Source organism: Aquila chrysaetos, chromosome 18 (assembly GCF_900496995.4).
Source record: "Aquila chrysaetos chrysaetos chromosome 18, bAquChr1.4, whole genome shotgun sequence".
Classification (NCBI taxonomy): Eukaryota; Metazoa; Chordata; class Aves; order Accipitriformes; family Accipitridae; genus Aquila; species Aquila chrysaetos.
In genome coordinates, this window is record NC_044021.1 from 13,382,215 (window position 1) to 13,408,152 (window position 25,938).

At 38.6% G+C, this 25,938-nt stretch overlaps 1 protein-coding gene across 1 annotated transcript; it reads right to left on the reverse strand.

The window, feature by feature from the left end:
- Positions 1 to 276: 276 nt before the first annotated feature.
- On the reverse strand, positions 277 to 25,371 carry KDSR (3-ketodihydrosphingosine reductase). The gene is made up of 10 exons (XM_030041854.2): positions 25,074 to 25,371; positions 16,266 to 16,355; positions 15,093 to 15,149; positions 11,106 to 11,171; positions 10,859 to 10,954; positions 9,556 to 9,747; positions 7,620 to 7,703; positions 4,788 to 4,871; positions 3,659 to 3,760; positions 277 to 3,303 (listed from the first exon to the last, which is right to left on the reverse strand). The coding sequence occupies exons 1-10, from the start codon at positions 25,179 to 25,181 to the stop codon at positions 3,184 to 3,186; spliced, it is 999 nt and encodes a 332-aa protein (XP_029897714.1). The 5' UTR covers positions 25,182 to 25,371; the 3' UTR covers positions 277 to 3,183.
- Positions 25,372 to 25,938: the final 567 nt, after the last annotated feature.

Consider the following 25,938-nt stretch of genomic DNA (forward strand, 5'->3'; position numbering starts at 1 on the left):
TTTTTACAAATAATGCTATATATTTTTACCATTTAAAAGTGCCTAGAGTTTTTCACAGCAAATAAAGTTTATTTACCTTTATCTTTTTTCTTAGTAAAATATTAAATCTATTTAAATTGCACATGAACACCTTGGTGAAGTAAACTATATGTGAAGTTACAATAAATCTGTATTTAAAGCAGACAGTCATTAGAAACTACATGGAACGGAAAAGACTATCAAAGCCTAAATTGAATCTTAAAGACTGACCAAGAAAACAAGAGACAAGACACCAACTGATATGGCACAAGTGATTAAATTATTGACAATTTGACAAGAAGTAATAAAGCCTATTTGAAGTTCTTCACAGATCTAAGACACTGCTAAAACTTTTCAATGCAGAGATTTTGTAACATTTAAACTGGCAAAATATTTTTTTGGCTGCTAAACATTTTTCCACAAGATTACAAGGCATCTCCTTCACTTAATATTGGACCTTAAAATGAGTACATTGGTAGATAGAGAATGCGCATAAGAAAACAAAATTTACACCTAAGGTTGCTGTAGCTGACAATTTACTATGTTTTGACAATAAAACAGTTGAAAAGTTTATCAGTTAAAATTAACTGCATTAACTTGCAACAGCAGAAACTAGGACATTTAAGAAGATTTTTCTTTACTTGTTCCTTCAAAAGACTTGCCTCGTTCCAACTTCCACAATTGTTGAGGGGTTCAACCTACAGTTTTACTGTCAATACAACCACTTACACTATGCAAAATTAGGTGTGAACTGACGTCTCTATAGATCAGTGCCATAACTTTCACCCTGTATTCTTATTCCTCCTTCACAGACACTTGCGCTGAATTGTATCAGTCATTATTTGGAGGACTCTTCAGTCAAGAAAGAGTGATTAGTGATCTAAGATGTCCAACCTGAAACATTGTAAAGAGGCCCAGCTGCCACAGTGTCTTGTGTGTGCTCTGACCTTCTGGATTACGTTTCTTAAATGCAAACCCTTTAACATTCCAAGCTGAAGATCCAAAAATTCAAGTATCCAAAGTCTTACTGGTTTTAAGTCCTGACCTTCAAGCTTGTGTTGATGTCAAGCCATTTACATTAGCATTTCTTTCAAACTACAGCACAACCGATTCACCTGTTTTGGTATCTTTTGCAGGTGGTCAAAGGAGTATTTGATTTGCATCAAAATAAGAACTAACATAGATAATAGGGTCCAAATAGCATTGTTATGTTGCTTTAAAAAATATAGCAATGTTGACAATGGATATACGATAAATGCTCCATTATGTCATTCACATTAAGCAGCACAGGAAACACATATGCACACTACATTTCTTTGCACTGAAGCCCAGCTGTTTAAAAATGCAGGAATACACTCTATTCTCAAAATTTGTATTATATTATAGGCATGCACAACTTCACATTTCTAAACAAAAATCAGGAAGCGGGACCTAAAACATAGGCTTTGTGAAGAATTCAACAGTGCCTCAACATTTGCAATCTAATGAAAGTCTAACCACTTAAAACGAGAGTGTCAATGTGACCCTCCCCCCAAAATATGTTTGTAAACGAGGTATTAAAGCAAGTTTAGTCTATGTGAAGAAAACTTGAAAAGTGACCAACTGAATTCAGAGAGGGAAAATAAATAGCCTCAATAAATTAAATTTTAAAGGTTTTCTAGTTAACCACCTATTATTTTTCATCTCGGTTTAATTGAATACCTCTTCTTAAATAGATGTAAAGACTATCTTAACAAAAGCAATCAATTTTTCCTATTTTGTTGTTAAATACTACTTTCAAGGAAGTGAAAGTGCCCAGTTTTACAAGTAATTTTAGATTCAGAGTACTGACTGAAAATGGAAAATATGACATTGAAAACATATCACTGCTAACATATACAAAATATGCAGCTTTTGAAAAAAAAGCTCACAAGGCACTTGCTATAGTGGTCCATTAAATAAACAGTATATATAGTGCACCCTTAAAACATCATTGTTATGCATCAAGCTTTTTCAGTGTTAAGATTTATTAGAAACAATCACTGGGTTCTGTGTATTCTGAAGCAGTTATTGAGCAGCCTTGTTTCATATAATGTAAACGAAACAAATTAGAAGTGGGGCACAGAAGGAGAGTATTTTAAATAATTTCTTGTCATGTGAAAGTTTTTCCATATAGTGATACAATTAAGTGTGGAATGCCATTCTGACACACACCAGTCCCCCTCCCGACCACTCTGCCCCAAAAAGCTACATTCCTGCTACTGGAAGAGCCTGGCATTTTCATTACAATTGATTCTATCAACTACTGGTTTGGCTCATCATTTGCAGCTTTGAAAAATAATGTGCATAACAGTAGCATTAAGCTACTTTCCTTTCCAGAGCAAAAACTGGCAGATAAGGAAAAGTAAGTATCTGTAAAAATTGTACATTATTTCAATGGCTTAAAATGCTGAAAGTCATAAATCAACACACTTGATACTGGTTTGATTTTTTTTGTTCACAACATTCTTCAAAAGCCAGAAGAGCTACAGACCCGATCTCCTAGCATTTCTCTGTGGGAATGGGTTCTTCATCTCCCTTTAGAAAGTATGCATATATTAAACCATACTTTTTAATTACTCCCAAACTGAGAAAGCTTGGATCGTACAAATGTATCTGCCATCTTAAGGTTTCCACAGTTGCATGTTGGACAGAATAAGGAAAGCTGTCATTGACAGAAGATCTGTAGATTGGCCAAAGGAAAAGTTAACATTCTAAATTAAAAACAGTCCCAAAACGTTAGCAAAAGGTACCAACTTGTTCAGGGGACTTCAGTCTACTTTAGCCCAGTCTGTCACGGTACTTATTTTGTCCATAAGCACCAAAGTGAGAAAACTTAAGCATTTGTCCAGAATTACCACACATAGTCCATTCTCAAATCCTACTCTGCAGGTCACTTACAAGTTCCCCAAATTCTCTCCAACTCAAATCACCAAAAAAAAAAAAATCTAATCCTCATTCTCACTTTTGCATAGTTTGGCATTTTCTGGAGTTGTACTTTTGTTTTCTTTCATAGCTTTTAAGGGGACTCATTGGTCACATAGCAAGTACTTCCAGTCTAAATCCTTCAGGAGAAAAACTGAGTCCCACTTAAGCAGCAAGCTGTCCAGGACTGTTTGACATTCTTCTTTCAATTCAAAGTAAAGATTACTCAGTTTTATCTGCACTTTCAGATTTTTCCCTTTGCATCATGCAGCGACGAACTATGCTGTCAAAACTTCCTAGGTAAAATAGGCCAACGATGCGAAAAATGCCCATGCAAACAACCTGGAAACAGAGAGAAACATCTTTCAATTCATTTAAGATCCCAGATTGCAGCATATTATTTACTCGTGAAATAAAAAAGTTCCAGGCAGGTTTGTTATATAACCTCAGGAAAACAAACTCATGAAAACCATCGTAACCATGTAACCGTTCAGGACTGAGTATCAGGTAGTAATCTTAGTTTTCCTGCCAACTTGCTGCTCCAGCTTGAAAATACTACTTCAGTATCCTAAACCCAAGTCTCCACAGTATTAAGAGCCATTTGATGAAAAAATAATCAATGTTTACATAATGTTCTACCTTTTAAAGTCTTTTAAACTATAAGGAATTGTGACTATGGGGCCTTCCCAAATCTTACCTGCTGAAGACCTTCAGTAATAGAAGTGACTGGTGACATTCCACTTGTCAATATTGATAGCATGTAACCATCTGATCCAACTGAGCTGTTGAAGTTCCCTTGCTGGATGGAAGGAAGACAGAGATTAAGAAAAGCAAAAAAGTAATTTACCCCGTTGTGGCAAATCACAATGTGTATTTTTTCAACAGCTATTCTAGATTAACACAGCTGACTGATGTCACTAACAGCGAATATTTTTATGTAAAAAAATATTAACACAATTAAGAATCAAAATAGTCAAAAATATTTTGTGCTATACAGCGACATTCCAAAAGGCATTCACTTAAAAATGGACAGCGAGGTAGTACTTGCTTTTAAAACTCACCACTCCAAAACCAGACAATTTTATGTGCTGTATTTGTAAAAATATTGTAAAAACTTCACAACTGAACACCTGCTGTAGATGTAAATCATGTTGAAGATCAAGAGTATTTGGAACTGCAAAATAATTACAGATTCTAGGATTCATTTGCTGTGCTTTATGAACATGAAATTTCATGTTTGTTTCCATTCTGAGGTGCTTTATGAAGCATGCAAGCATTCTATAGCACAAAACGTTAAAAAAATTCCTCAGAAAGGCAATACACTTTTAACCACTAAGAGCAGCATTTTATGTATTTTAATCACTCATAAATCACATACAACATTAAAAGTCTAGACTGCCTTCATTTATTGTAAAATTATTTTTATATGAACTCAACTTCAAGAAAAATAAGGTAGTCCAACAAGCTTTTGAGGTTAGACAAATGGTATTTGATACATAAAAAGTCAATAAAGTTTAGTGCTTTAAAGTCAGTCATAATCTCTCTTTGAGACACTGCATCATACTGACGCATCATTTTGTTCTATCTAATGTACAACTTCAGATACTTTTTAGTTCCAAGAGATTGTATAAACTCATTTGTGGGCGCAGGGGCAAAAGAATAATAAAGAAAATTCTTCCTGTTCAAACTAACCAGCAGAGAGTACTGTTTCGTGTAAATTGATTTTGCATTTAGCTTAGCTGTTGTTTTACACTCTTAAACAAGTATTACATGGGATCTTAAGTCCCTCTAACGAAGAATGTACTTTAAAAAGATAATTTACTTACTACAGCATCTTTGACTATAACTCTGGCGACTTGTTCTGCTTGGCAAACAGATGAGGTTTCAGAAATTAGCTTCGTCTCTAAGGGCTTTAGTAGAAAAACACCAATATAAGTTTGACTAACACCACACAGGAGAGAAAAATACAAAGGTCAAATTTTGGGTTTGGGTCTTTTGTCATGGGTGGCATCACCGTTAGCAAGTGGTATCATACTGTCACCTAAAACATTCACTTAAAGAAAGGTAAAAGCACCTTCATAAATAATAGTCTAATTTTATGAAGGGAAATGCCAGCTTTTCCTTGAGTAGTACTTTTTTTTTTTAATAGTTTATTACTAATAAAATATGAAAAAGTGGTTTTTTCCCCCCAAGTATTCTATTTTCAGTAAAAGCTATCAAAATGCTTAAACTATGTCCTCTCAACACCTGCATTAGTTCATTTATGGTTTTTTGCCAGAAATGAAGCAAAAGATAGGCCTGAAATATTTTAAGATCCTACAAAACCACTTTTTTTTTTTTTATTTTAAATTTCTCAAACTCCACAAACTGGTATCCAACAAAATCCATCACTACATTTTATCTCTTCGTGTTTTAGAGCATTTTTGCAATTTTACCTCACTAGAAGAAAGCAATTATGGCAGTTTTTTTAGCAGCCACAATTTCTTTCACAAAAAAAACCCAAACCAAACAAATCTGGTCTGTTACAAAAGCAAACAGCAAAAATATGCTTTAAAGTATTTAGAAGCATGTTTGGCATTCATGTCATTTTAATAAATAAAACAATGATGGAGGTAACTGCACAGCAAGCTATTTAAATGCTCAATATGTTAAGATAGATGGTTCTGTTGATGAAGAAAAAACCAGCGCTAAATTAGGGAGAAAAAGAATACTAGGTCACGGGTTGACTTGTTTTAATGGCTAATTCAATTACATTTAATAACAAAATTTAATTGAAGCATTCAAAGCTAGTCAAATACTGGAACTAGTTTAATTCTGAGATTAATACTTTAAAAAAGCACTTCTAGGGAAGAGCTGAGCAACTACAGGTTTCTCTCTCATTATCAATCCAAAGTACTACAGAAATTAAATTTCACAGAAACAGGCCCATTTCCAAGTATCTGTAGAATTATGAATCCTGATTTCACTGAAAACTCAGGCTCACTGAAAACTTTGGTTGGTTGGGTTTTTTGGGTTTTTTTGGTTGGTTGGTTGGTTGGTTTTTTTACTATGTGTATTTTAAGGGGGGGGGGAATCAGTGTCTTTGCCAGCAGAAATCACATACAAACACCTTTTACATGCTTTCCTATGGTGATATCACTTATGTCATCAGATATCCATCTCATAACCCCTATGTACTTTTGAGCTTACTGGCCAGTATCAACCAAATCTGAAAGAGATATAGGGATGTCAACAGTAATTAAAATACTGTAAGTTTGGGAAAAAAATTAGCAACTGTCCAGAGCAACAGCTAAAGTTAATGACATGTTGAGAAAAAGGCAGGCAGAAGTCAGCCATTAAATACGTGATCTGGCTATCAGCCAACCAAAGCACAGTTGTAATTTGTAAAGCAGTTACCTCAAAAAAAAAAAAAAAAAAAAATTAAACACAGGAAAGCTGTATCCTAGTTCCTGACATTTTCTTTTACTATATTCAAAGATTACAGAGAAAAATAGCAAAGTCCTAACAAGATGCAAACTACAGAGACAGGTGTTCTAAACTAAGTAGTATTAAATAAATGCAACAATAATAAATTAGTATCTGAACTGTCAGAGCAGTGTAATATTGCAGAGATTTAAGGTGCACTATCACGACAGGAGCAAGTCACCCGAAGACTTCACTTATGCTAAAACAAAGCTTAAGTCTTTGCTTAAAAGACAACTTTTTGACAAAGATAAATATCACACATCTCTTTTAAAGATATCAAGAAATTATGAAGTAAGAATTGCATTATACAATCCCTACTGATTCCTATACAAAGGGTGAAAGACAAAATGGAATTCAACCTCAACTTCCCATTATACATGATGGGGCATCTTGAAAAGGCTGATCTCCTTAGATATCAGGTTTCTAGTTCACAGTATGCAAATAAAAAATAAGACATATTTTTCTCTGGTTACCTGATACTTCAGTCTGAACGCGGGGCCTGAATGTAGTTTTTGGAATTATACTTCATGTGTAGGGACATGTCAAATGATGAGAGGCAACTAAATTTTTTGAAGGTTAGAACTTTCACTTTTAAGGTAAGCCAAATGAAAAAGGCCTACTGCTGACATACCCTTCCCAAAAGAGATACTGTCATTTGCACTACAAACACAACACAAGAGAGTTTCCTTCCTACTTTAATACTAGACAACAGCCACTATTGAATTGTGTCATTACATATATTCATATAGCATGGTTAGTTCGCAGACTTCACGGAAGGAACTGAGGATTATTTGATCTGTCACATCTATCAGAACAACTGCATATTAAAGATGCAAAGTAAGAATATTAATTTTGGCTCATTAAGCTTTGATATTAAAAAAAAAGTGGTTTTACAGTTTACCATTCTACAACAATATTTCAACTGTGTACAAAAAGACTTTGCAGTGTTTCAGATATTAAAAGGTAGGTAGTTCTTCCATTTAAAGCCAGAACAATAAGCTACACAATTATCCTACAAGCTATTTAACTCTGAGTAGTTAAGTTGATAAAATTGAAGAGTTTAAGAGTACTTCTTAAAATTTTAACATGCACTGATTTCAAAAGTACTAAGAAAGTGAATGAAATCTGAACTGCACTGCTTACTACAAAGTGAAGCTTTCAAAACATTACAGTATTACTGAAGGACAATTTACCTTTGTTTTACTTTCTTCTGCAAAGCCAGGTGTGTCAGTATCTGGAGGATAGGCCACCGTTACGTAGACATTATAAGGTTTTACCTGTATTTTACAAAAGTAAGTGTTATCTTAATACTGACAGCCTTTACATGTCCCTCATAACTTCATTAATTTCTCTTGAACTAATAAGAATTTTTCTTTCTTATTTTTCAAGAAATACAGCAAGCATGAATTTAAACTGCTTCTAGGGTTAAGCCACCCTCATATTCAGCACTTGCAAGACTCAAGAGCTTTGTCAAATGAGAAAGCAAAACAGCAAAGATTTTAAAAGATGGTTGTGTTGTTTAATAAAAGCATCTAAAACCCTTGCATTTGATGTAAATTATTTGATGAACCTAAGTGTTTTTAAGACATTTAGGAGGAATATGAAAGTAGTTTAGCTCTATAATTTTATCAATTTCAAATTTCAAAAAAAACACTAAACCATTGCCAAACACCGGTAACCAATATTCATAAACACAAGGCCAAAAAGGCCTTCACTGAGGCTTATTAGCATGCTCTTTTGTTGCTGTTTATGTCAACATTTTTACTGCTGGACAAATACAAGAAAAAAAAAATGCAACAAAACCATAAAATTCAAATTTTAAATCTTTAAGAGGTATACTCAAGTCACAAGGCTTTTCAAGCCATGGTATAAACTTGCAAGGGCTCAAAGTCTAAGGAGACAAAAAAATAAGTAGAAAGCGTAAGGAAAAATGGAAGGTCTCATGTCAAGAATTGCGTTAGTTATGTATTTGTATGTATGTGTCACAGAATTACATCACTTACTGCACTACTATTCAGAAACTACAATGCAGATCTGTACTCCAAATACAAATAAAGAAGCTTTTAATGAAAATATTCAGAGAGCTAAGATAAAGCAAAGTGTTCTAAAGCGCTAAGCATTTTTATTTATGAAACATTCTATATTGAAAACACTTACTGAAATACCACATCACAGGTCCATGAACGCCCTATTTTTAGTTTTGAATAATTCAGTCTTCACAAAAATATCTATCACCAGTCTGAAGAAAGACCCTGCAGTCACGCTGTTCTATTTGGCAGGCCAGAAGTGATTAGAAGCAATTTTACCTCACATTCTTATCCTGATCAAGGCATACAACTAAATGGAACAGAACATGGTAACAACAGGGACTATGCAAGGGCCTAGAACCAAACACAGACACTTAATACATAAACACTTAACAACTAAAATATAAATTCTTAACAGAAGAATGAGGGAAGTAATTTTCAAATCAATTTTACCTGTCTTACTACAATGTACTTACCAACCTCATTCTATTGAATAATGAAAACAGTGTTTTTTTTGTTTTTAGTCTTGACTTAAGCATAAGCTTAGATCATTGCACTTTAAAAAGCTCATATGTACCAAAATTTAGAAGGGTGAACCACTGTCAACACAATTTTTTTTTGTGGACAATTCTCAAATTCTAGCTTGCAAGTTTTACTGTTTCATATGGTTCACATACCACTTACCATGGCCTCACAAACAAGTTGGGAATCAGTGGCCTGCCCCTCATGCATCCATGGGATCTTCAATATCATTCTCCACTTAGAGCCTTGAAAAAGACTTTTACTCAAAAGACTTAAAATCCAAGTCCTTTTAGTTAAAATAAATTATTTTTAAAATGTCTGCACATGTGGTCATCTTCAGTTCTAGGAACAGATTCAATCTATTCCCTCTTATGCGACTGAAACCAGCTTAGTTTCTACAACCCCATGCAGAGCAATAGGACTGTACTGCTGCCAAAAAAAGGGCCAACATAGCACACAGATATCAGCAGTGCTGCACAAGACAAAAAGAGAACTATTTAAATGAAAATGTGCTGTGCTGCTAGTTAAAAAAAAGTATTTTTGTTTACAATCAAAAATACTTAAATTATTGCACACGTACCTCCATTTGCAGGGCTTCAGCCAACCCTCGAAGAGCAAACTTTGTTGGAGAATAAGCTGTATAACCAAATAGGCCTAATTGCCCAGCCTGAGATGATACAAACACAATCCTTCCCATTCTTCGTTCCTTCATGGTAGCGATTACTGCTCGACTCGGGTAAACACTACCCAGATAATTGACTGCCATTAATCTCTGCACAAACGATATTAATATGGTATTTGAGCCACAGATTCGGAATCCTTCAGCTGTTTGGCATTATTTATCAAAAATCCCTATTTCAGTCTGCTTTAACAATGAAGTTCACTAGATTTGTAGTTCTATCAGCTGGCAAAAGAAACAATTGTTCTCTATTCTACAGCTTCATAAACTGTTTTATAGCTAAAAATCTCACTTCAAGCCAAAAGAAATCCAGTCTATCTGCAAGTCTTAATAGCATCCAGGATACTGATAATACTGTGAATCATATGGCCTTCAAGGAAAAAAGAAGAATATTTGAAGGAAAAATCTAACCTAAACAGTGTCCAGGAAGCAATCCATTTACACATGATGTATGAAAACATACTGAAATGAAAGTTTAAAGAGCTTTCTAAAACAGGAAACAGGAAAAATTTTATGTATTTATGCATTTCAGAGATTTTAATCTTTGGCAGGATAAGGGGAAGTCTTTAATTTCACTCTCTAGACGACCTAAAACATAACTGATAGCCCACAGAAGCAATAGAAGGGATGATTCAAATTTATTATAAAATTACGCCTATTATTTTCAGACGATTCAATGTTATCTGTAGATGACTGGGGGCCTGAGGACTGTGGGCATAAAGTAACCAAAATACAGGGGTTTGGCAGGGTTTTTTTTTTGGTCTTTTCATCAGAGCAGCAGCTTCTCAAGCTGCAAACAATTTGGGCACCTCAGAGTTGAACACTGATAACAGCCAAACTTTTCTTAAACAGGTTAAAATTGTATTAAAAAAAATTTCTTCACCAGAATAAAAATCAGACCATGTGAAATTCAGTGCCTTTCACAGTGCATTAAACTACAAAAATACATGCCAGGCTTTTTTGCCATCTCGAGGACTCTTTCCCAGAGGGAGAATTCACTGTTCTGACCCATCAATGGATTGATAGTTAGCTGAGAAACCAGAGGCAATCCTCACAAATCTAAAGATACATTCTAATTCTGACAGCTACCACAAATCAAGTGTATCACTATTAATACAAAGTCTGCAAAGATATACGAATGCAGTGTTAGAACGGTTGAGTAAGAAATCATCATAAAATAAAATTAAAAAGTATGCTCACTCACTTCAAAAGAATTTACTTCAATATCCTCAAATTTTCCTGTAACTGATGTTCCTGCACAGTTTACAAGCATGTCAACTGGCCCCAGCTTCTCCTGAGCCTGGAAGAAGGGATAGAGGTTAAGCTGTTCTTTAGCAGGAATAAAACCCTTCCTATAGCACAGTATCATTATAAGAAACTATTTCCATTAGAAATACATCACACACCAATAAGCTTCTTAAGATACATAGGGGAATCGGTTACTTCCTCACCTGTTTTAGAACATTCTCCACCTGTTCGTAGTCTTTAGATACATCAACAGAAATACACAGTACAACCTAGAAAAGGGAAGTGAAAGAACATTTTTACAACACAGTAAGTCCAGTAACTGTTGACTCCGAGCCTTTCAAAATGAAACAAAACCCAATGGCATATCTTTTCCAGAAAAAGAAGTAGTCTTTTTGACAGTACAGTTTGCACTTCTCCCACACTGGAGAAAGCAATCCCTTCCCCCTCTGAGCTCCTCCCCCTCACACACCCATTCTAGTATAATAAAGATTATATTAAGAACGAATAAGCACTTCAGGATCTTCAAAGCAGCTACTCGTGCGCAAAGTATCATTTCTAATTTACTGTACCTAGACACACTATGATTCAAGTTATTTACATAAAGTGTAGTAAAAACTATTCTAAGGCAGTCAAAATTCTACAGTGCTACATTTAACTTTCATGAGCGCTAAACACAAAGCGAACCATTTGTGTGGCTTAGGCTCATCTTTAAGAAAAAACATTTTTTTTTCCACATCATAGAAAGGCATGGTTGCAGAGTGTTGCTCTGAAACTGCAGCATCAGCACAGCAAAGAAACTTTTCCAAAATTTATAAAGCAAGTGTTAAAAACCTGCTAACTTTAGTACTGGTAATGCACGCTACCCACTTTTTTCATGGGGGTTTTTTTGGGTGGGTTTTTTTTTTTTTTTTTAAAAGAATAGTAGTTAACTTAATTGGATACTGTTTAATTGAGACACATGAAGGACAAAACTAAAATAAAAATTCTATGAGAAACTGACTAGTTGCACAGTGTCAAAAATACCTAAAAAGTAAAATAATGTGTATATGTTTACTCCTTGTCCAGAAACCAGAGATTATGAGGTTTAGTTTGAAAGATACAGAAAAATTAAAATAAGCATTGGCCCGGGGTGGGGGGCGGGAGGGGGGCAGGACAGGATGACAAAAAACAGGTGACAGTGATACCTAAGTTTTCTTGCAACTGAAAGTTAGGCCCTGTTTTTCTTGAAAGCTACCGATTACTTTCGGCAAGGTGATCTCAGAACCTACATTTTGAAGCACCTTCAAATCAACTTCTGGCCAAAGGAAGCACTGTCTTTGGGTTACCACTTACAAGCTATAAGATTGCTACAAACTCCAGCTTGGGCAGGTATTGACAAATAAGCTACCCTCTCTGCTGAGCAATCAGCAGAGCTTCAGGGCAATTCATCATCTTGAAAGCAAAAGCAATCTCTTATCTCAATAAAAGGAGGGACTCCTGTATTCTTGTTCCAACTTCTATCCTTTCTGTTACTTTGGTCAATTCATTTAAACTCAGTTTGAGGTGAAATAATACAAAGTCATCACCAGTTTGTAACAAGTATCATCATGACCACTTGTCATAGAGCACGTGGACACACACACACACACAAAAAAAAAGGCTTACCACAGTGTAACTAACTGCTTTGGCAGCTAGTCATTTGTCAGTTCTGCCTCTGGTCAGACTGCAACACTTCTTAGCTCCATAAACAGAATCTGCCTGCCATTCCTGTACAGCAGGTTGGCTATTCCTGCCTCCCAGCACTGTGTGTAGTTGGACATCAGAGTAAACTTGTGGTGCAAGTTATCGGTGGGTCTGCATGCCCTTAGGGCATTTATTGTATTTTGGAAATATTTATCTTTTACATAAGTTTAAGAACAAAATAGCAGTTGAACGAAAAGGACATTGATTTATTATCAAGATGTCTTTGCAAGGTCAGCGAGGAGGTTAAAAAAAAAAAATCACAGTTCTGTATCAAAATTAGAGCAGTTGTTTAATATATCAGATTGCATAGATTAGTTATACATGCTGTGAACAACACTCAGGAAGTACCACAGCTTTTATTGACTACTATCACATTATACAATTCACCTCTGCTTCTATTATCATACGTTCTTTCTTCTGCTACAATATACTGATTACCTTCACTCCAAAGCATGCACCATAGATCCACGCCTAGGACATAGAATATGCTGCCAGAAATAGTCTAGTATCGCCAGCCCTCTTCCTCACATCTTGTTCTAAATATTGTGTGGTGTTGGATCATTAATAAAGCTTTTACAATAAAAGATCAATTCAGTTCCCAGTGCAGTAACTGGGAATATTCTATATTAGGAAAGGGATTTAAAAAAAAAATATTGCAAAGAAACCTCTAAGGGCAAGGATTTTGTTCCATTGCACACCTATACCCATAAAGGCTGCACTGTCAGCACTCCAAATAAATTGCATGTCAACATCGAACACTAAAATGTATGTACGCAACCTGGTTTCATGTATATATCCAAGAGCTGAACAGTTACAGTATATGCTCATGTAAAAAGTAATCTTTCCTGAGGATCTTCACCTCTTAGCTCGACATCTAGTAAACATAACAGTCTCTGTGTACATGATCCATATCAGACAACACCTTTCTCTACACTCTTTCAGCAATCCTTTTGTACAGCTTCTCTCAGTTCAGCTATCCTCACTTCCCAGCTTCTGATCTGCTGTTCCAGTGCAAGCTCTGCCCCAGACTCCTGCTTTTTCCAGTTCTGTTCTTTGCATTTAGATCAGGCAGGCTTCCCTGTGACCTCGTCTACAACCCAGTAACAGCTACCAAAGAGCCAGCCTACCTATGACTCCCACTGCCTATGCTTAACCTGGCTGCAAGTCTAAAGCTGCTTCTGCAAAAGCAGTCCTGTTCAGTCCACACTGGAGCTTGCTCAACCCTGAGGGTACTTTCGGAGATTTTAACTGAAACTCTTACGAACACGCACCAAGTAACAGTCTTTTAAAAAGTCTGCATCTATCAAGCTTGGACAGATTTTAACAAGAACATCCTGACACAGTGTTTGACAAGAGATTAACTTTAATGCTAAGTATGGGAAACTACTAGAGCAGCTAAAAGAAAATGGTTATCAGGATTTTTTTTTTTTTTTAAATGGGCGAAATATAGTTTCTCCTCACCTCAAATGGCTTAGTTTTTCAAATAAAGTTGGTCTGAGTAAGGCAGCATGTGCAGAGAAAAAAAAAAAAAAAATCAGATCGAGCCATTTGACAAAAATATAAGGAAGTGAAGACATAATCTCATAGAGGTATTAAGAAAATTTTGTATCAGCTAGTACTAACATTATTGCCTCCACATATTCGGCTTTTTCTGTTGCTTCTTTTCAACAGAATATCCAATTTATCAATTCAAATCCCTTTTCATAGATAAATAAATTGCTTTTATTTGTAATCATGAAAGTAACAAAAAAGTTCTTGAACACAAGAAAGAAAAAGTCAAAGATTTTAACAGTCTCAATCTTGTTTCCCCTCTCCCCTTGATTATTCGTGCTGCAAAAATATAATTTTAGCATTTCATGTTGAAGTTGCATATTTTGAATATAGCAAGCTTACCTATTTTAAGCTAGTAGCTCTGCAAGCTCTAAAATGGTGCCTTTATGCATGAGCGCACTATCTATTCACCAAAGCAGCTTCAGTGTTTAGAAGTCTCAGAACTTCACATATTTAATTTGTGTATGTGTTACAGTACTTTGCCAGGATAAGGAATACAAGTATGATGTAGTGAACTAAACCTGGAAACAAGTATCTAAATTTCTTTGCCAAGACAATCGCTGTATTTATGAACTGCAAAAAGCAAGATATTTGAAAAAAATTTGGTTCTTCATCTTCAAGAATACAAACGCTTATCGAGTGACAGTAAATTGCAGCTATCCAAAAAAGCATACTACACCTACAGCTGAAGACATCAATCTTTTCCTCTAAGAAAAGCAGGCTAATGCACTAGCTAGGCAACATCAAACGTAGCAGAGTGCAGAACATCTCATGTAAGCAGATTGGTATTTTTGCATTCAAATACTAAGTCCTCACTCATTTTTGTCAAACAGCTTTGTTTTAAAGACAGGACTACTGAACTACGTTGTAGTGACTATCTTAAAACACACAACAGCCACTGTTAGCAGTGATCTTACCTGCTTGTCATTAACACAATATTTTTCTATTTCCTTCTTTGTCTGCAACAGCTTGTTCTGAAATGGATACAAGAACAGCTAAAGCATTGCAGTTCTGACAGCAGCATTAGTCTTCAGCATTTCAGTAAGGCTTAAAAAACATTCCCTAAACCCCCCAAAAGTCATCCTCAACTAGTTACAACACTTTACTATTGCTCTTTTACAGATTTATGAATAGATGCTGAAAACATGAAATCCATCAAGCTACAGAACTTGCTTATCTATTTTTCACTTCATCTTCTGAAGCCAGTAACAACTTCTATAATAGATTTAATGCTTTTGTTGTCTACAACTACACAGAGCACCTAAGGCTGTAGGTATTCATTTTTCTCTTGGATTTTGGTTTTACTCTGTATTTATGTAACACTACATAAACTATTCTGAAGAACAATCACTGTCATGGAATTATAAAAATAAAAATAAAATTTGGTAAATTCAAATTGTCATACTCCTTTGAAGAAAACTTGTGTTAATTTTGGCTGCATTCAAGATTATGCAAAGTCAGTTCTCAAGTGTAAGTAAATTATCAAAGACAGCTGAGACTGAGGCCCCCCAAAGAGGTTAAGTGCTTTTATTTCCTGAATAATTAGGTTTTTTCTCTACAAATAACAACCCATTATGAAAACAGACTCATTCCAATGAAATTCAGAATACTTCTTAGTTAAAAAAACAACTAAACCCTTTTTCCTCCAAAGCTGTCTTGATGAACAGTTTTTCACTAGTAAAAAGTATCATGTAATGCTAATTAGACACCAAAAGATTCTGTGAATTTTAAGAATTGTCTTTAATCCCCCAGTTGTCACTTACTGTAGGGAAATTCTACAGTTTTAAAGAATATAGGGTGTTTCCTGCTTTTGTCCTCTACCAGATCTAGACAGTGAAATAATGAATGCCATTAACAGAAGTGATAGCACTGGCAGTTTTAAGGCAAGCTCATCACAAATTCCACATTGGGCTACACTCCTTAAAAAGGCAGCCACCTCTGCTATTCACATGTATTAACATGAAATACTCAGGATCCCCTTAAAATATACACTGAAGAAAGTATGGAAAAATTATCAATTCCAAAATTATTCCCCACCTATATAGATTTTGTGAATAGAGTTTAGCCAGTAAAAACACACATACACTTACCTCATCCCTTGCAATCAGTGTTATGAAAGCACCTTGTTTATAACATTCAATAGCAATACATTTTCCAATTCCACTGGAGCCTCCAGTTACCTGAAAGTTATTTGAAAATGGCAGTGTTAGTTCACTGTTCTCATCCCTTCTCCCATATGAGTCACATCAAATGAAAATTCTAAAAATATACTGAGATTAAAATATCACCCAATTAGGTATGAATACAGAATAAACACTAAAGTTAGTTTACTTACTGAGTATGAATGAAAAATAAGATCTGAATAGATCGATGAGCATTTGTTTCTATCCCAAAACCAATTTTACCTCAGTGGTATTTTTTTGCTCATTTCTTAACGTTAGGCACACTTAGACCCACTCCCACATGGGCTCTCTCACATGCTTTTGACTAAGTTCTGTATGTTATTTCTAAAAGCAGTAGTTACAAGTTTGAAATCACTATTAATGTTAGCCATAATAATACAATTATATATCACCCTTCCATACCTGATCACAGCAGTAATTATTTGTAAAATTAACAATTGTAGATTGCCTGCTGAAAATATCATCATGTAAAAATAAACAGAAAATACCTTTTCTTATTTAAAAAAAAAAAAAAATCCATTAATTCAACAGTTGGCCCTCTGTAGAGAATTTCTCAGTCTCCCAGTCTGGACTTTTAACTGTCCATGTCACCCCGCAATTCCAGTTTTGTGGGGATGCCCGCACCTAAGCTTCCATTACCTTTTCTTCTTCCTCTAAACTGTAACACTGAATAGTCTTACACGCAAACAGGAAATTAATAGTTTGTCTATAGACAAACGCAGGGTGATGACTACAGTCCTACACCATATGTTGTAGGAGGATACAGTGCCAAATGATACCAATATACAGGTTTAAGTCACCTTAACACCTCTCTCACTACCCTCAATAAACCTACTTATGAACTCCATGTGGAACAAGATGCAGACAACAATCCTGACCTCTCTTTTTGACTAAAATAAAAATGTCTGCCTGTCTGACACTGCCTTTAGATGACTTGTTCATTTAAGCCCAGTCTCAGTCTGCATGTGACTTTGGTCCGTAAACAAACACTGGTATCTTCCTTATATACCCAAATTATTTGAATTTTCTTTTAACAGCATATTAAGACGCTATACTTGAGCAAATATTGGAACAAAATGCCTAGAAGCAGTTATTGTAAAAAAATTCTGTTGAGGAAATGAGTTCTGAAATACAGATTTCCTAGTACTTGGAAAAAGAAGTGACTCGGATTGCTCTAGAAATTGTAATTTTTTGTTCTTTATCAAAACCTTTCAAAAGGCGTCAGAGAATGTAAGGTATCACCTCCATCTTAAGTATGAGAAAATGGAGGCATTGAGCTAATTAGTGGAAGAGCAAAGATCCGCAATCTCTAACTACACATCCTATCAAAAACCTTGTGTTGCTTCCTCATCTGCCAGTAACTCAGTTTTGTTTTTAGAGATGCATTATCCTTAAAATTGTTTTGGAGGCAGTAAAGTCAGAAGAGTCAGAAGTACATTCCCACGAGTCACTAAATTCTTCTTTCATATGAGTATTTTACCACTAACCTTCAAAAATAGCTTAGTGTAAGTCAAATAATCCCAGCAAACAAAGACTTACAATGTGGTCCACGGTTTCTGACTGGTTTGTGTGCAGTCACAAATGTGCCAAGAATGGGTGTGATATTCACAAAGACTGATTTCAGCTCTTTAGGCTTCCTCTATTATTAGAGATAGGTGCTTCAAACTAGCTTCTAACTCTCTCTCTCTCTCCAAGATTAGCTTCACAGTACACTAATCTTTGAGGACGACTCCAAGACGCATGTCCTGTTCCAGAAATGTGAAACCTAGTCTGTAACATTCTGAAGCAAGGATGACTGCTTTCAAAGTAAATGAAGTTCGTAAGAGTGCAAGTGTTAGTTAACGATTCGGGACTTCAGCAGAAGCCCAGAATTAATTTAATGCTTCACAATGGATAGAAGTTAAGAATGTTAGTGTATTCGCAGAATAGCTTGCAAGATTTCAATACATCTCTGGAAAGATTAAAAGGCTCAGTTTGATACATTTAGGCAGACCTCAGTTCCACAGCACTTGTGAGCTGCTTCTACAGATTTTCAATGGCAGCAGGTACACCAGCACGTGAACTAATCAACGTGCATGGAAGACTACTCCAATTCCAATATTTGGCATAGCACCAAGAGACAGCCAATTACTACCTGCACAAACTGCTGAGTATCATGAACAGGTCAACTACACCAGTGCTTGAGAAATTCTTTGAAGGTGATGGTACTGGCACCAAGCCCCACTTGTCAGGCAACACTAATGTTCATTTCAGAAAGAGAAGGTCTAAGTCATGCAAGAAACAGAAAAAGGAAGTTTTTATTCACAGTCACACCCAAGAACACTGGATAGGGCTCATGTCAGATAGGTCAATGACAAAAGGCAATATCCATTAGCTGGGAACTTTATCATTTAGGTGGGAGGCTGTTACCAGTACGTGGGAGGTTGTTACTAGTATGCACATCTTTCAGACACATTCACCATGAATGCCAATGTAACAGAAAAAAAACACCCGAAACCCCACCCTAACACCAGTGAAAACTTTGCTTTGTGCTACAATGAAGTTAGCCTAAGTAAATCTATGAAGTCTGTTAGTTAGGTAAGTTACTAACATAGATGCTCAGAATTAAAGGAAGAGCACACATCTACTCCATTAAACCAGACATTATTACAGTTACTTACCTTTGTGGCCAATAGTTCTACAGTGCTACTGCCTTTCATTAGTTCCAGACATTTGAATTGCCACTGATCCCATTTTTAAATTTCACTGTAACCCAGCCTCAGAGGAGTTAGCAAAAATAAAAATCTGGTCACAGCAACTCAAAACACAGACTAAATTCTTGACAGGGAGGGACAATTAAATCCTAGTATTAATTCAGATGTTCAGGATGCAGTACTACCAGGCCTTGAGCAGGGTTGTTGAGCTGTTTCTGTGTTTGAGAATAACAGGTACCAAATTAGCTATTCCAAAAAGAGTCTGGCTCCAACTTCTGGAGCTATGATCCTTGATAACTGTCACATCCCAAAGTTGGAGTGACTCAGGTTTGTGGATTTCCTTTGTCAGAATTAAGATGAAACAACACCAGGGGAGTTCAAACAACAAATCAACATTTATTCAACCTAGCTAACCTTGCCCAAGTACAAGTGAACTTATCAATATGAACCTTGCATCATGTCATTAAGCTGCTCTTTGAAAAGAGAAGGGAGGTGTAAAAAGAAGAAGAAAAAGGAACATGAAACTGTGTCAGAAGGAGAGCCCTCCCATTGAGTCACAAGGTTCAGAGCAGACCCCCTTGCTTTCTGGACTCCTTCTCAAAAAGGAGCTCAGGGGAGGCTGGATCCACTCCTAGTCTCAGACTTGGTCAACGGTTTATGTTTAAAAGGATGAGGCGTAAGGACTGTGGAAAAGAGAGAAGAAAAAGAGAGAGAGAGAAAGAAAGAAAAAGAAAGAGAGAAGAAAAGGGTTTCACCAGTCCTGGGTCCAGCATTGGTCCAGCCAGCGGAGAGACCCAGTTCCAGAGGGTGCGCACTGAGAACTCATTCTCCCTTCTTTTATAGCATATTAGTCGGTGGTCTCGAGATGCACAGTTCACATTCCCGGGGTTCTCTGGAATTGTTTGGTGAGCTTGGGGGTTCATTGGGGAGTTGTCTCTCTTTCCCTGCTGGCATGACCACTTAAGATAGAAGCACAGTCCCATCCTCCATGAGGCCACCTCCTCCAGGTGCATATGCTGTGCTCCTTCTCATGGTCACTTAAGATAAGGAATTGCGGCTTTGGAGAAGCGTAGTCCCACTCTCCGTGGGGCCCTGTCCTCCGGCCACATTGTCCTGTTCACACAACTCCAGCGTTTTTACAGAAGCCATCATCTCCAGCAAAGTTCTTTAACAAATGTTTGAGACATTGACTATAATTTATCAGACCATCACAATAACAGAGTTAAGCTTCTAAGGATCATAGGGTTTATTTCCCCCTTGATAAATGGAATTGTTGGGGTGAGGGTACAGAGAATTGCTGGTTTTGACTTTCAGATTTGAGATATTGGAAATTCGTTTCAATTGATGAGACAGTGCAACTCCAAATTAACAGAACTATCATCAGGAATGATCAAAATCAAGACTTGATTGATATTGTATCTCCAACAGAGCTTATTAACTTTCACTTGGCACTGGATCCAAGCTGCCTTCATGCTTTTAGACAGTGCTCTGACAGAAGGTATTTAGTTCCACTGAAACAGAACAGCCCTGTAATCTAAGTGGTTAGTATGCCTGACTAGAGTCAAAATGACCTCTTGTCGAACCACTCGGATGCATCCAAACCACAGATCATATCACTCCCAACACAAGAGCTACAATGCTGAGACACCAAGATTGGCCATCCTTTAAAGTTGACTGCAGTTATCAAGTTGCGCTCTGCACAGAAGTTGTGAAACTACTTCTAGACTAGAGATGACCCTTATGCATGTGGATTTGGCATGATCATCCTGAACTATGTCCAAGCAAAAGGCCCTTTTCAATCTGAATGGGAGATAGTCCCAAGCAGAGAACATCTTTACATTTCCTGCCATTGTTAGTCCACAAACTTTGATAAACTGCATTCATATCACTAAGATCTCAGGGGTTTTTCTGCAGAAATTTCAACTTTGTTTTAGAAAGATTAAGGCTGAAACAAGGCGGGGGAAGCTTAGCATTGGTATTTCAGCAAACAGTTTCTAAACATCACTCATGAAATTTACAGAAGGCTGCTTTTGCCCTAACAATGTAAGTTTTTGTTGCATTCTGCTCCATCAAGAAAAGTACCTTTGTAGAGAAATGGAAGGAAAGATCAGAGAGAACATGTGTAGGCCAGGTGTAACATCCCTGACAAAGGACAGTTAAATGTGATGCAAGTGAGCATGATGCATATGAAGCAGCGATGACTACTGCCTTATGCTGTTTTTATTTTCCTGTCTACTATGAGAACCAGCTACCAAAATAATAGCTTATTGTTACAGAATAGGTGATGTGCTAGTACGTAGCCTAAGAGCCAAGGAGAGAGTTAAAAGCCCATGGCAAAATAAAAGATGTATAAAATAGTCTTCCGGATTTTGAAGCATGGAGAATTTCAGCACAAGAAGCAGCAGCTTTACAGCACAAAAATAACTTTTATACCCTTTATTTGAGAACACTTTCCTACTCGTGCTAGAAACAAAGCAAGTAGCATTAAACATCTAAAAAGCATTTTGTTTTAAATAAGCTAAACCTCATGCTTGAGCCAATTTGATAGCAGAGAAGTCCTTTTTATTTAATGGTGCTCACTGGGGTCACCAAAATACATAGCAGTTAAGGGGGGGGGGGAGGGAACCCACAAGATTAGACCATTAGTAATTTTGGAGTTCTGTAGACTCTCACTCTGAGTAACAGTCCTATTCTTTTCAAAGGAAAAAGAGACTCCTATGATCATGATTCCTCCAGAAAGCATGCCTCGCCTAACACAGCAAGCACTTCCATCATGGCAATGACTCTGGGAGAGGATAGAGAGAAAAAACTCACAAGTTTTCTGCTTCAAATTTCTATCCCAAAAGGCAGCCAGAGCCAGTTACTTAGCCATAACTCAAACATCTATTAACCATAACTGTTAGGAGTGAAGTACTTTTTATGAAGGATTAAGAGTGAAAAGAATGCTGACTTAAGTTGAAAATTCATTAACTGGTATGTAAGAGCCTCTGAAGTTGCCCAATGACCTTCCTTCAGAAATGTAACGGATACATTTTCACCATACTTTCAAGAGGCCCCCAGGAACAAGAGTTTCTAGGTAAGACCGACTTTTTCCGTTTCAGAAAAACAATTTATTCAAGTACATCTTGAAAAATCATATTTACTGTGTAATGGTAATCACTTGCCCTCTTTAGAGGGCTTAACCAGCTAAATACGTAATTTGCAGGTCTTTATTCCTTTATTCTTTCAAGACTGGGTTTAACTAACACCTGACAAAGATTACCAAATATGAATCTACAGTCTTATCTGAATCGAGTCATAAACTAAAAAGAATTTACATATGTAGATTACTTAAACAGCTTTTGATATTTTTCTGTGAGAAGACTTCAGAGAAGTCCTTAGAGAATGTTATGGTCCTTAAATATTTTCATGAAGTCTCTCAGTCATTTCAGTAGCAGAGAACACTTACTCCCAGTATACAATTCAAGAATTCACTTTACATACACAACGCGGAAAGCCTCCCTGAACAAAATTCCCGATTTGCAGTACCATCATCCAATATTTTTCCTTATGCATTACACTAGAAAATTTGAAATCCAAATGTACAAGCATCCAGCGTTAACAGCATCTACAAATCTAAGAATTAGTGAACTCTGAAACAATTGTTCCACATGTCATTAGTTTGCATGAATACTTTAAAAGCCTAACTCAAGTCAAAATAAAACATGTAGTTCTGCCACTGGTGACACCAATAAAATTGCTTAGCTGCAGATTTTGATTTGTATCATCAAGTTAAATGTATCTACAGCCTTTTCCTCCATCAATATATTAACATAGTTACTTCTCTAGCTGAACTCCTAATTTTATACTACTTTCAGCAACACTGTTTTTGAGACTTCCACCTGTTTCAAATTGAGCTTAAACTGCTCATATAACTAGCGTCAGTGGTTACAGGGAGGTTTCTCCGACAAGAATATTCTCGTCATTTTCAGTGTTAACTTTTTTCAATGAGCCATTCTGATTAGAAGAACAAGGACAGTAGCTTTTAAAGAGTCTAATCACATACAGAACAGACAAAACTTGGGATAATCATAATGCATGTTAAAAAAAAAAAAAAACAAGCAAAAATTTGGCATAAAATCCATTAAACTTTTTGTTGTTTTCTATTCTATTTCTGCATAAAAGTCACAGAAGGCTCTTAAGTCTGCTTCACCTTTTCTTTTACACAGTATTGAAGGTTCCTAAAATCCTATTGAAGGGTTCCTCCCTAACAAGCATTACTCCTGTGGGAAGAACCATAACCAGGGAACCTTAATGCAAGCTCAAACACACCTCACACAGTATATGATGCTGTAAAGCCAGTTACAGCATCCAAGTAACACCTATTGCATAAAGCAACTAGGGAACACTGTTGCAACTTGGACGGGTCTAAATTATTCTGGGGACAGATCCATCCTCCAAAGAGGAGCTCCAAAAATAATAACAAAAACCCCAAAACAAATAGGCACCATACAGAGCTTAAAAAAAAAAAAAAAAAAAAAAAATATATATATATATATATTAACTCAGAGTAGCTGTAAATTCACTTGCACCTAAAAGGTCTAACTTCTGGATTATCCCAAACTCCCAGTGTAACAAAGGGCATCTGCAAGTGTAACTCGCCCCTTACAAGCAAATTTAACCAAACTGTAAACTACAGCTTCTCTGCATAGAGCATATCTTAGGGATTTAAAGCTAAGTTTAGAAAGCTAATTCTAGGACCCCAATTCTTGCAACTGCTTAAGTCATTTGCTCTCATGCATCCAAATTCACGACTTTGTGATCCACCTCAGAGCACCCGGGTATTGTTGTATGGGTGTGTAGCTTGGCAGGGGAGGAAGGGGAACGTCTAATGGTGTACTACTCGTGAACTGTTTCACCAGTATGTTCTTCTGAAGACACCTTTCTAAAAACTTACTTCTACCACCTTGAGTGCAGACAGTCAAAATATTGCTCATAGACATCAATATCTACGTACTTAAATACGAAAAGTTTCATGAGCGTCATCTACTCATGAACTGTTTCACCAGTATGTTCTTCTGAAGACGCCTTTCTAAAAACTTCTACCTTCTTGACTGCAGACAGTCAAAATATTGCTCATAGACATCGATACCCACGTAGTTAAATACGAAAAGTTTCATGAGTGTCATCTGACCACTTCCTTTGTATTAGTCTTCCCATTTCCTCACATCTGACTTGTTTTTTAGACCAAGGAAACAATAGATTTTCCCTTTTGTTTATGAGCGCACACACCACTTAAATACCTTGGCAGATGCTGAAAGAAAACAGAACCCAAGGAGTACAAAAGGAACGTCTCAAAAAGTCAACATTAAGACTGAAGAGGGTTTGCATTTCTGGTGACTCAGAAGATCGCCTTAAGCCAACCGAGAAAGACAGCCGTTGTCAGAGTCATCAGTACAGGTCATTTCCTTATCACTCGGACTTGTGGCTCCCACGTTTTGGTAGCTTGGGGTGTTACGGCGAGCCGCCAAGGTTCCTTGCAAACCGGCGGGCACCCCGAACGCTGAACCTCCCCGGCGCGGGCCTCGGCCACCGGCCCTGCTCCGGCTGCCGCCGAACGCCAGCCCCCCCCCCCCCCCCGCCCCGCCCGCAGCCCGCCGTTCCCGTGATCGAGAGGCTTCCTCCGCTCCCCCCCCCCCCGGAGCGGGGCCTTCCCCGCGGCCCCCCCCCCCCCCCCCAAAGGCCGCCGTACCCCCCCGCGGCCAGCCTGCCCGGCAGCGGCACCCTCCTCCCCACAGCCCTGCGCGCCCACCCCGGAGGCAGCGGCCTCCCTCCCTCCCGCCCCGGCCCAACGGACGAAACGGCCGAGGGCGGCTCGCGCGCAAGCCCCCACCCCCGCGGCGGGGCGGGGGAAGGCGCCGAGGCCGAGCGGCGGCGGCGGCCGCCCGCCAACGGCCCGCTCCCTCGGCGCCGGGCGGAAAGGGCCGGCGAGGGGGACCCCTGCCTCGCCCAGCGCCTCCCGCTCCCGGGGCGCCTCACTCACCACGACGTGAGCGCCGGGCAGCTTGAGGGGCTTGGGGCTGATGAGCGGCGAGACCATGTAGAGGAGGAGGACGAAGGCCACGATGAAGGCGACCGCCAGGAGCAGCATGGCTCGGGCTGCGCTCGCGGAAGGGTCGCGGCGAGCAGGGGGGCGCCGAAGCCCGTCAGGCGGCAGCCGCCGCCGCCGCGGGGAAGGAGGGGGCGCCGACCGCAGCCCGCCGCAGCAGCAGCAGCAGCCGCCCGCCTGCGCCGCGGCACCGGGCGGGAGGGGGGAAGGCGCTGCCACGGGGCGAGCGAGGAGGAGTAGGAGGGCCCGGCCGCCACTCCGCCACCTGATTGGCTGCCGAGGCGGGCGCGGGCCTGCGGGCTCGGATTGGCCGGCGAGGAGAGGGGAGGGGAAGAGGGGGAAGAAAGGTGCCCGCGGATTGGCCGAGGGGCGGGACGGGGCTCGGAGATTGGAGCCCGAGGGTGTTTTCAGGGTCGCGGTTGGAAGCGAAGGGCGGCGGGGAAGAGAGAATCCCTCTCGAGGAGGCGGGGGTCGGGCGGGCGCCCCCTAGGGGCGGAGCGGCAGCGCTGCGCGCCTGTCGCCCCGCGGGGTCTTTGCCCGGGGTGGGCGGGGCCGCGCCTTTGCCTCGTCACGTGGGGCGGGCGGTGGCTTCCCGCCGAAAGGGAGGGGCGGGGCCGCGGCGCCGTGAGGTGCGGGGCGGCCGGCCGGCACCCCGGCCCGGGGAGCGGGGGGACGCCGAGGGGAGGCTTCTCCGGGGTGACCGAAGAAGAGCTTCGGTCCGAAGAGCTCGGCCCTTGTGCGGGTACGGGCTCCTAGCGAGAGGCCTGCTTGGGGGCGTCCCCTTCCCCTGGGCTTGCCG